This window comes from Neodiprion fabricii, chromosome 4 (genome assembly GCF_021155785.1).
Source record: "Neodiprion fabricii isolate iyNeoFabr1 chromosome 4, iyNeoFabr1.1, whole genome shotgun sequence".
Classification (NCBI taxonomy): domain Eukaryota; kingdom Metazoa; phylum Arthropoda; class Insecta; order Hymenoptera; family Diprionidae; genus Neodiprion; species Neodiprion fabricii.
The window spans coordinates 33,457,189-33,469,663 of NC_060242.1; the positions used below are offsets into that span (position 1 = coordinate 33,457,189).

The window sequence follows — 12,475 nt, forward strand, 5'->3', positions numbered from 1 at the left end:
GTTTGTGATGCATACGGGCGTAATTGATACCTCCGACGGTGGGGAGACAGAAGAGGCGGGGGTCGGGGTGGGTTCCAAGTCGCATAGTCAATTAGCATAACCTCGTTGTGGCCGGGGCCAGTTCTCGGCCACGTCGATTCCGTTTTCCGAATACACCGGGGATATCAATTTGATTCCGAGAGACAGAAGATCCCCGAAGAACGAACGAACGAACCAATGCCGCCCTCTTTATTCCCGTCGAGTTATTGGATTACAATCAACGTGTATTACGGAGTGGTAGAATGAGGTATACTCGAGTGGGTATATCCCACCAAACTGAGAAAAAATAGGGAATTCAGGCTCGATAGAATACGTGTGGCTAACAAGCGAGTATAAATTCAGACACACGCGCAAATATATTATGGATTCAGGTGAGTAAGGTACTCCATAACTTATTTGAGTTCCGAATTAGACATCTCGACCGCTCTTATGTTTTATCGTGTGAGCCATGAGGTTGATTCAACTTCGGGGAATACATTTATCAGTTACAGTTACAGACAATGCCGATTCGAGTATCGCTTCCAACTCTTGGTACTGTGTAGCTTTATGACTGGATTTTTCGGCTCTCGACTGTTAAGTTCGTTCAGTAATCTGCAGTCAGTCCGATAAAAAGGAGCACTTAATTATTTGAACGCGGGTGCTTCCGCGAGCTCGAGAGTATCCCTGCTGGCATTTGGAGACCACTTGAAAAAATCTAAATCTAAAACACGCCGCATCTGGTAGGCGTGACGCCGTGGACCGCTTGACGGGATCGTTAGTGACGAAACATTGAGCAGAATCTCGTGCTCAGATAAAACCGCAGACTAATTTTCTAGTCTAGGCGTGACGCCTGTAAGGAAAAAAAATCGGTCCAATTGAAAAGTAAGTAGACTATGAGAAACAAAAGACAGTATAATCCTCGTGATGCCACCAGATGGGTGAGATTATGTACGACATAGCTCCCGTGACGCGATAGGTGAAATCATTTTACCATCGGAAAAGAAACGTTCTTTTAATGGAAAATCAATGACATGTTCGTGTTGCACCATTCGAATCACATTCATTGTGAATGGCTTTTCACCGATGGCGAGCTTCGCGAATAATATTGTTGTAATATTTTCGCCCTAGACACCCATAATCATGATATAGTCAAGATAATCCGGTACGTAATATTTAGAAGATAAGCAAACGATGCTACTATCTTTTCAGTCGCTGTAAACAAGGTCGATCCCGAAATACTCGACGCCGTACTTCAGGTATCCGTGAAGCACTGACCGCAGTCTCAAGTTCAACTGACGCATGATGGAAGAAAAGCGCTCTCGAGATACGCTTGGCATCGTTTATCACAAGGTAATGCCATGTAATGGCATTTTTAACCTATGCAGACAACAAATACTCCAATTGGAGTCGCTTGAAATATGGCTAATTTTAAAAGTAACGCAGTCGAAAAGAATAATCGAAACTGTTCGTGCAGAAGGTCAAGGCGAGACATCGAAGTGCATGAAGATCCGACGACATCCAGACGTGAGATGACATCAGCCGCTGTCTCTCACGTAGTTGATAAGCACGAGCCAATATTACCTGCATCGATCACTGCCCGATCTAGAGATACACAAGTAGTTATCTTGCATAAGGAAGACCGCAATCGTCGTCAACGATAGTCGACAGTACGCCGTAGGCAACATGGGGACGCACAGCGCCATATTTGCCGTCCTAGGCGCAGCTTTGTACCTCTGCGCCATTACTTTGGGTAAACAACTAGATTTATCTTACCGCTCGTCCCATTTTTAAGCTCCCAATATTTATGGTTCGATCATTCTGTCGCAGAGAGATCAAATCCCATGGGAGGCTTCGTGGCCTCTGAAATACCTCAAAGCCTCTTGAGGATAAATGTGAAGTCTTGACCCAACATCCCTTAGCTTATACTGCATACGTAGACTAGTTTGTTTGTTTATAAAAATTTTCATGAACTGCCGTACTGATAACTGTCCTTGTTCACAGGGGAGGAATTGTCAAATGATACCACAATCGACGCGCCTCTCGTAGCTAGCAAGGTGGACGAAAATTGACGATGAGTATTCTAAATATATCGTTTATTGGTCGACCGTGATGGTAAGCCTCATTTTACTTTTCAGTCTATCACCGCGATGTGGCCGACTTACTTTCCTAACCGAGCGGTTAGCGTATTTTCCGGAAATTCAATCACGCTTCGCATCGTCGATGAGTATGAAGATTTGACCACTTGCACAGCCAAATTACCAAGTGTGAGTATAAAAGGCGGAAAATCAGAAATCTCACAATGTATATTCAAGTACGTAACTACTAGGTAATAAATTTTATCTGTTGAGGGTGAAGAATTCAACGTTCTCAACGCCACCAATGATAATTTGGATGATATCCGCTCGTACGGTCAATGCGGTGTTACAGTTCGAGTGAACAGCAATCACACGGGCACTTGGCGATTGGATGCGATAACTGGAGAAGAAATAAATTATTTCGCGACTTTCTCAGTCACGGTCGTAGAATATAGCAATGCTTCCACTGAGGTATGCACATTTGTGCTCGGATTCACTGGACAAGGTTCAATCATCCGGGTTTGTTTTCCAGTCAACAGTTTTGTACGTCGAACGCGGTAAATCAGCCACCATGACTTTCGGTCCAAGCGATGCGACTTCGTGCAGGCTCACAAATCCGAGCGGTCAAACCTTGCCCTTGGATCTAGGGTCTTGCCAACTAGAAATCTCGACCGTCACCAGCGTACATGAGGGGTTCTGGACTGCGAAATACAGTATTGCAGGAAGAATGGATCTCATAGAACACGTAACCGAGGTCGTTGTTTACGGTACGCCATAAACCTTGACGCTGGTCGCTTCTCTTAATTCACGTTTCACCGATCGTTCATCATCTTCTTGTTCTTCCAGATGATAGCTCGTTCAACGCCAGCGTTACGGTTTCTGAAGATGGCAGCGTGAATCTACTTTGTCGCGTGCGAGCCTCATCCTATTCATTATGTCAATTTGTGAAACCGAATGGAGAAGTCTTAAATGTTCTCGAGGCAATCGGCGATGACAGGTGAGCTATTATTACCCAACCGGAAATAATTAATACAAGGCAATGATAATTATTGAAGAAAATATCGCGTGACTTTGCAACAGGTACCTCTATTACGGACTCGGAACTCAGTCCTCAACTGGGATTTCCAGTGTGCAAGAGCACGACTGTGGAATAACCATCCTGAAACCAGCCTACTTAGATTACGGAGCCTGGAGGTGTATCGTTGGCACTGACTCAGGGTTATCGGGTGCGGTGCTAACAGTGCCTACCCGTAGAAGAGATGAAAACGTAAATGTTCGCACTCCGCATATCACTGAAGACGTCTACGTCACAAAGGGTGATAGTTTCACGGTGAGTTTCGGAACTACGTGCTCCGGTGTCTTTCGAATGCCATCGATTATTCCCACGAATGAATCAATAAAAATTGAGTCTATTTGGTTCGATTTTCAGATCAAGTGTAGTGTGGACGCGGAATTGAGGTACTGCTGGGTACGTAGCCCCAATGGTACGGCCTACTCGGTATCCTCAACCGGATCGTCACCCTCGGTTCTCTCTTACGATGGGATGGGGCTGTCACTCGGAGAGTGCGGCGCCGTAGTTCCAGCTTCCGAAGAAACGGATGAAGGCGATTGGCAATGCAGGATGGGGACTGTTGATGGAGAGGAAGTTGGCACAAATGTTAACGTCGTTGTTACAGGTTTGTCAAATTGCTGGTTTACTATAATCTTTTACCATATCAGGATGGATTTGAATTCTAGAATTTAGATATGACTTGCCAATCGTTATCTTGTATGTTTGAATGAATGCTCGGATTAAATACCCGAATTACTCGGATTACGTATCCAAATTACTTTGATATCGCACAATAAGATACAACAGACGTCGTGGGATTAACTGGTCACTCTCACGATAGCGTAATTGCTTGGTGAAATATAATATCGGGTACAAAGTAAGATCTTACTTAACCGATCGTGGACATTCATCAATAACGTATCAATTCGATGACAACCTAATGCGGGGGACCGTCCAGGAATTTTTTGCGTCTGCTTATCGCTATTCGTAAAGGATTTGATCTACCAGGTGATTTCTTAATGACTCGATTTCTGTTAAATCGTAGATACGCCACTCGTCCCCACAGCCAGTGTGGTGTACTTGGAGCAGACATCCACGCAGCTGTCCTGCTTCATACCTCCTGGATATGAATATTCCATCAACTACTGTCGATGGATCCAACCGAATGGAAATGGTATCCAACAGTCGACGAACTCCCGATATAAAACAGGACAAACAATCACTAGCTGTGAGCTAGAATTAGTCATGGGTATGACTGCTCGATCGAAACGAAATACAGTTTTTTTAACTTCATCATCATTTTAATGCTTTTAAAAATTATTTCCTTCTTTCGGTATTCAGGAAGGAAACAGTCCCATGACGTTGGAAACTGGACCTGTGTAGCAGGTCTCGATGGATCCTCCGAAGAGGTGTCAGCCACCATCCAGGTTCAACGAGTAACAGCCGAGAATAACAGAAACGATAAAAGTTATTCTGTGAGCCTCATTCTTACTATCGGTATGGCCGTGACCATTATCGCCGGCCTTGTCGTAGTTACGATCCGTTCCAGACTGTTGAAGAACAAAAAGTCGGACCTGCCCCCCAGGTATCAGGAGCACAGCCCGGGACTGCCTTGCTCGACGTTCCCCGTAACTAATCAATCGTGATTTTGGCGCATCGAAAGTTGACATATTGCACGGACTTGATTATCGCTACCCTCTATTTCTTTTCAAAAACAACGTGTATGGACGTTTATAGTTCACAATACTTAGTCATATCTACAAGCACAATGGATTCGACTATATCTTAAATCTTGTTCCACGCCCTCGTCTCACGTATCTTTGATATTCACCATAAATCCCATGACCGCCTCAGGAAAGTGTCGTTAATTATACCGTCGCGAATTGCCCGGCCGCGACCCGCAGGCAGTGCGTTTCTCGAAAGCACCGATAATCGCATGTTTTTGACAAATCTCCTGCAAAGGTGAACGAAAAAGTTGCTGATCAAGGGACAAAAAAAAAAACACATCGTCGTCTTACATCGCTGAACGCAAAGAGCTCGATCCGCCCCGCCCGCGAGCGTTTCATTCCCCGGAAGATACTCGCCCGGAGGCGTGAAAGACGGACCTCATCTAGGCGAAGCAGTGCACGCCCACGCCTCGAGTGGTTTCATTACGTCCACACGAGCTTCGAGATAGGATGGCCCACCTCTGCGCCGGTAGATTTTGGCACGTGCGAATGTGTGAGCAGGGCGCGTGTCGTGACGACTGCGATTACGGAATATCGCACATCCGGGGCTAGGGTTCGTCGAGGCGCGGATGCAACGGGGCGCCCCATTTCCCGGAGTACGGCTGCAACAACATCGCAACGGGTGCTGTGAGAACCTCCATCCTGGACTGCCGAAACCGAGGCCTGCAGGAGGAGGCACGCAGGCAGGCACGCATCACGCACGCACGCATAGCGTTTGGCCGATTCTCGTGGGCGCGTGAAATAACCCGCGGGAAATTGGTGTATCGTTGGATACTTTCATTGTCAGTATGGGAAGAAGGTCGTGAATTATGACTCTCGAGTTTTGTGTAGGGTCGTGTAAACATCTCGATTGCGTTACATCTGGTATATGTCTGTGTTTATACCTGTACGGTTTCGGGGGATAAGAGATTGAGGAGGAGAGAAAGAAAGAGAGAGAAATAGTCGCTGGCGCATTAAAAATCGGGTATTTGTCTGAACGATCCTGCATAATGGGTTTTAATTTTATTACGGATGTTTACAAGCACTCAAAGTAAATTATACAACCATGTTATAACTGAAATTTAGTACTTGCTGCTTTTCCTAAGACACAGACCGTACGATCCTTCACTGAAACCTATCGATATTCGGCTGGGGTATTGACTGGTTCTTGTAATTTATTCGGCCGAATCAACATTATAATACGTTGAGAGCATAATCTTGATGATTACTTTTTTCAGATCTATACGAAAGAAGAATGGTTCTAGAATTATCTTAGAAAACTCGTAAGATTTCGAATTGGGAGTATTCAAAGGAAGGAACGACTTTCTTACTTCATCCCAAAGCTATGATCATTTAGATCGATGTATCAGAAAACCGCGTAACAAGAGAATGTGTATTAGACACAAGGCACGAATAACGTTTTCGCGTCTTATTCATAGCGTAAAAGAAACGGTGAAAATGACTGAAACATTCATTTTTCTCGGTCACGCAACTTCCGCAAGTTCGACGACGGAATTTCAGGAAGTTTCGTGAGAGAAATTGAAAAGAAAAACGAGCCAAAAATATCTGAACAAGCGATTAGTAGCTCCTTAATGCGGACAAGGTACAAAGAGATGAGTGAAATGAGAGTTCCGTTGCGTCTCGTAAATATACGTGGGTAGCCAGGATGAAACTGAACGACTTATACAATACCGTGTGTTTGCGTTTGCATATGTGTGTGAGCCCATTATACATATCGAAACTCAGCCTGCAAGACAATTAAGAGATGCGGTGGCTCAACTATATTGTATTCAAAAGGGAGGGGATAAAAAAATGGGTCAAGTGAACTCAAAGGTTTACCCAGATGCTCCCAACGCAGACTTTGAACCGTTTCAAAACAATTCACAGCGAAGAGTTCTGCAGCGTGATTTTGTCGTGGTTGGATCAGGAGCTGAAACTCGACATGTGCACTCCGGGGAATGAATATGGCGCTGAGAATTCTTTTCATAAAATATCTAGTGAACAGTTGAAGCAGCAAGATGGTAAAAAAAGTAAAAAGCGACGCCTGCAGGTGGCATTCGCGACTGTCAATGGTATAGGATTAACCCCTGCACGCGGTATTCTCGCCGGGATTAATTAAACCGTATTGGCAAGCGTCGCATTACAGGTTCGCGGCGACAGAGGTGGGAAAAACGAATGAGAAGGTAAAAAAAGTGGGAAGGGGTGCCTTGAGACTAGGCGAAAAGCGGCAGGAGGCAATTGCACTTTGGACCGTACGACGACGGGGGATGGCGTCTTTTTGTTGCCGTATATCTTCAGCTCCGCCTCGCTTGTGGGACGCACGTGGCCCTCACGCGGTAAATCCAAGCTGATATCTTGAGCCCCGGTTAATCCAGCTCCTAGATTACTTCTCATTGCTTAGAGAAGAGTAGAAACGTGGCGACGGCGATGGTTGGTCGGAGGACCGAGACGGAGATTGCGAGGTGCACGAATGAGGCGTCGGTGGGGCGGGAGGGGGTGGCGAAGCGTGGGGTGGAAAGCGGGAGCGAAAGACTGCCGGCGTGCTAGTCATTTCGTGGGATTAATATTTAATATCCAGGAAAATGACAGCAGCCTCTCCTCGCTGCCTCGGTTCTTATGCAGCGACCTTTCTCTGCCCGGGTTTTCTGTTGTCTCTTCCCCGCGACGAGATGAAAAGGTGGAACACAGTTTCGCCTGCTGCTCATGCACGCATTGCTTCATATTGCTTTCACATCAGCTTTCGATTGTTTGCCTGCAGACCTGGATATCACCTCCTCCCCCAGCACCCCCAGGCGACTTTCCGTCTTCCGGTGAAACAAAAGATCTCGAGGGACGCCCGCGTTTACCTGCATCGCGTGTTCCGAGTTACCGACCAGGTAGATGTAAGCTGCATTCAGAATACGCTCAACCGTCTGTGGTACAGATTTTTAATGATTACAGACGAATGATGCTTGCAGGGTTGATGTCGCATTACACATACTTATGGGAAATGTGCGGGATTCCCCTTCCGACGAGAAATACCCGTTCGAATTTCACCTCGCAGGATGGTTTCCTTGAGGTCCTTTCTCCATCCCCCGCAAAGCAGGTGGCACGGCATTACCTCGAACTTAAATGCAATTACACGGGATAGTGTGTCTTAATTAGCATACGCGCACCCCGGTTGAACGTACATCCTGGCGTACACCGGTGAACAGGTTGCTGGCAGACTTATTTTGTCTGAGAGTTAAGGCGAGGCATGATGCATCGTCCGTTGAGTTACGACCAGCCGAAACCTCCGCTAATACGAACCTGACCTCGTTCCTGAACGAAACCGGCGACCAAAATTGAATTTCTTGTGGGATCAGCAGACTCGTTAAGCACCCGTTGCACCCCGTCAATCTAGCATTTCATACGTGGGGCGTTTGCATCTCGCGTCAATTACAAAAAGAGATTAAAAAAAAAGCTCTTCTCATGTTCGGTTTTCCGCCCCAATCACCGTGAGTCTGCAGCTGTGGATATCGCATCAAATTCGTGCCGAAATTAAGCGTGAGACCGAATGTCCGGTAACGGATATCCAGAGGCTGGTTGAGCCGGCAACAGGAATGATCTGCGGCCAGAAAAGCATTAAAGTCCCGCCGGTTTCAATTACCTAATTGAAAGAAACGGCTAACTCCCCAAATACAACCTTCGATAAATTACATCGGTGCCCTTTTATACGCTGGCCAACGTGTGGCGCCCACCACCAGCCAATAACTGTTAAGGATTTCCATCTGCTTTGTTCCCAGCCAAAGTCCAGGGGTTGTTACAGAATGCTACCAACGAAGGCAATAACCCGAACCACCGTTTCTGCAGGGGTTTCGCTGACGCGGTGGCCGCACTCACAACCGCACGTTGAGCAGCAATTACACGACGTTAACGCGGCGCGTGCATCCCACCGACGAAATCCATCTGGAAATGAAAGATCGAAACGAGTCTCTCTCGGCCCTACCCCGCAGCTCAATACCCCCAAATTTTCATCCCACATCCCTTAGACCTTGTGGCTGTGGAATCAATTTGCCAAGCAATTGTGCTGGGGGGAAATTGGGATGAGTTCGCGATCTTGGGCGTCCAACTCCTTGTAGTATTCATTTTATAACTCCAACTCAATCCGAATGAAGAGCGAATCACCTAATTTACGCCTCATTCAAAAGCTTTCCAAAGAATACCAGTTTGGCGAAAGAAGTTGAGCCAATGCAATCTAAGACCGATATTAATACACTGCAGGTTTGCATCGTACGATTCATAGAAAAGCCATAATAACGATTCGCAAATTTACTCCGAAATAATCGGATTAAGTCATCTTCTCCCGCTTTCCCCGACTGATACGCTGTCTTGTTCTGATGCCCCTCACTATGTGCGGTATAAGGTAGTTCTTTTGAGAGATGTAATCAAACTCGAGTCTAAACCGTATAATCCGTTCTGTAATCACTCGACCTAATTCAAGCTCATTTATAATCACCTAATCTGAGTTTGGTTATTAAGTTCAGGCCCTCTCTCTCTCTTTCTCTCTTCCTCGCTGCACGCTACCATCCTCTCTCCTCATCTCCATCGCGCATCGTTCTCCAGTGGCAGTTCATCGGTATAAATATACGTATATGTGCATGAATAATAAGTCTTTTACTAATTGAACGTTGCACGTTTCAGTCCCAGGATTTCATGATTAGATATTTATGTGCTAAAACCAACTTAGCAAACAGGAAATCTCCAATTCATATTAAAAAGCTGGAATTCCCAGTCGACCGCATGAACATTGATTACGGGATGAATTAAATGAAATCTACAAGACGTACGGGTCGGAAAAGTTTATGAACAAAAAAGAGAATACTGAAAAATCAGTTAGCGGTGTAGAATTTAGTGAAACTCAAAAGTTCACCATATATAATTCATCGCATCCGGTACCACGATATGCATAGTTCAAAGATTCAGTGGAGCCTGTGGTGGAATGATTTTCAAAGGATTATTTCACCGGGAGATAGAAGTTTCGTTAAGTTTCTATGATTGGTGGATCTTGGCTGGGTGAACTTAACGAGTCTCAAGAGGAATAAAGTTAGAGCTTGGATTGTTTGAACTTTGAAAGAGTTCTAAGAAACGAATTTATCGCGGGTGGATTTCTAAAAGCCTTTACGAGTCCAATTTGCCTGGCTTGGCTATGTACATATTAATGATAGAGCGTGAAAAATACAGAGATGAATTAGAGAGGGAGTAGATAATTGCCCATGAACAAATCTCTGCGTTGAAATGAGAGAGCGGATGGGGTTTACAGCCTAGGAATAGAACAGGGCAAAGTAAGTCTCCGGAATGGACAGAGTCAAGTGGCAGGATGCAGTTGCAGTCTGGCGGGACCTTCTCAACCCCCGGGATTTAAATAAACAAATCCTTTTTTTTCAGAACCCTTTTCGATTTTCGCCGTGACTATTCGCAATATTCATTATCCTATCGTCCAGACGGAATACTGATTATTTGAATTATATGAACGGAGTTAAGAAGTCTTCACAAGAAGTAAAAAATCGAGACAATTATCGCGTCCTTTTCCCGAATATGATCGCATATATGCCATAATGTGGCAGGAGTGAATTGGACGATTCCTGGAGGGTAGATTTTGAATTATGCGGGAAGCGTTTGAGCCTCCACAGATGTAAGTGACGCGATATCGATGTATCCATTGCATGCAATAGACGTCACGCGCAGAGATGTTCCCTGAAAATCCTCATAAACATACAACCTAGACGGGATATAATAACGGGATAAATAATGAGACGAGGATAGATGCTCGTGCACCCCCGTGCATCAAGTGCTCGGCTAGAATTTTCCCGATGCAGCAGAAATCTCCGTCCGCGGACGCCAGAGTCAGGGTTTAATAAGGGCGGGAAAATAATCCCCATCCCAATTCTCCACGACTCTAGCCGTGCAGTGCGATCAGCACGGGGATAATCGCGGGCCAACTACTCTTCACACGTACGGTGTGCGTTCACATATTAGGAGCATCCGCGATCGTGCTTTGCCCGCACACATCCGCGCGTCAGCAATATATGTATTTGAGGAATCGATCGGGTTTAGAGGGGAGAGATTCGAGCCGAGGATTTAGGGGTAGCCAGGCGCTTTCACTTTGAGCGTTGCTCCGCAGAAACTCCCGCGCAAAACTAACACTGCCATCTGCGTTTGATGCAGCTTTCCCAGTCGCTGGGAGGGCGTCGCGACGTTGGCACGTCGCCGTCGTCGTCGCCTAAGAGCGTGATCTCTGATCACTGTAAAAGCACGACACCCCCGCGAACGATAAATATTTGCAGAGAGTAAACTTTTACCTTCAATTCAGAGACTCTCCAGCCAGGAAACGAACGGTACCTACTGGCGGTGTGAACGTCATTCCTCGACTATTTCCACAATCCCCGTGAACTGCAAACGGCGAAATGCTGGAAACCTGTTACGCGGGGCGACAGATCCTGAGGACTTTAAACACCCCCGAGCTTTTACGGCTGTCGATAGATAACGCGGTTCGAAAGAGGACAATTGTTGTTAACGAGAAATCGTTGTCCACCATACGCCGCGTGCCATCCGATCTATAATCCCGGGGGCCGAGGCGTGGACACGCGGTGTCGCGTGTGTGACGGTGTATCGGGGCCTAGCTAGACTCGGGGGTGGCTGAACCGGCCAGCCGTTCGATCCGTTGACACAAAACCGCCCAGGGAATTACCTGCGCTAACGAGATGCTGGTAATTTTGTATCTACGAGTAAGCCAATACGGCGAGCATTGCCTGTCGTGCTCGGGAGCCAAGATATCTAGGTTCGGATTTCAACAAAGATTTTTGATTCGAATTTTTGTCGGCTTTTTCCTTTGACGAAAACATTCACGACCAGCTACGCGACGCGTGGAAAATCGGGGAATACCATTGATCGTATAAATCCGGTGAACGGAGAAGGGAAAAGGGCCTTGGAAGGCCGAACCTCTCGGGGAACGGATTTATTGCCGGGGAAAAAACAATGCCGAAAATTTTTTCCACTCCAGCACACCACACCAGCGGGTGGGTGGTAGGTTTGTGCCTATTGATTCGGTACGAATTCGCGTTGGATTCGCGCTATCTTCATTCGTTCGCGCTCTTGTGCTGTCCTTTCGCAAGAGCGCTGCCAGTCCGTAGATCCCGTTGATCATTCGCACCGATGCGGCTATGCTATAATCAAATCGAATTTTCGTCGTGATGATACGCCTACATTTATACGTGATCAGCAACGAGGGCGCGGGTGACGCGCTCCTCGGATTTCAGGATCGCTCGCGGACGCGTCCCTTGGAGGCGTCAAATGCGAGGACACGAAAAGGAATTACAAGCGGAGCGAGGCGCGTCATGCCTCCCCCATCTGTAGCACTATAACGTAGTGGGCTCTTCGCCTCCTTGATCCCTCGTACAGAAAACTGAGGCTCGGAATAATTTAATAACAACATCAGTGAGCTACGCCGCCCCTGGAAGCTCTGCTTCACCAGATAATCCTAGGGAACAACGTGGGGATGAATTAGTCCCCATCCCCCCGCGAGGGTTGCCGAGAGATTCGACTGATGCGACTTTAATTAATTACTTCAAGAAATAACTGCGCCTGATTGGCAGAGCGACGACGAC

The 12,475-nt window shown here is 46.5% G+C and overlaps 1 protein-coding gene across 1 annotated transcript; it reads left to right on the top strand.

Annotated features, from left to right (window-relative positions):
- The first annotated feature begins 1,651 nt into the window (after positions 1 to 1,651).
- On the top strand, positions 1,652 to 5,931 carry LOC124180121. Its single transcript, XM_046565218.1, has 10 exons — positions 1,652 to 1,768; positions 2,020 to 2,072; positions 2,154 to 2,282; positions 2,367 to 2,564; positions 2,626 to 2,860; positions 2,940 to 3,090; positions 3,174 to 3,423; positions 3,523 to 3,769; positions 4,190 to 4,393; positions 4,486 to 5,931. The coding sequence occupies exons 1-10, from the start codon at positions 1,702 to 1,704 to the stop codon at positions 4,788 to 4,790; spliced, it is 1,839 nt and encodes a 612-aa protein (XP_046421174.1). The 5' UTR covers positions 1,652 to 1,701; the 3' UTR covers positions 4,791 to 5,931.
- The last annotated feature ends 6,544 nt before the right edge of the window (positions 5,932 to 12,475 follow it).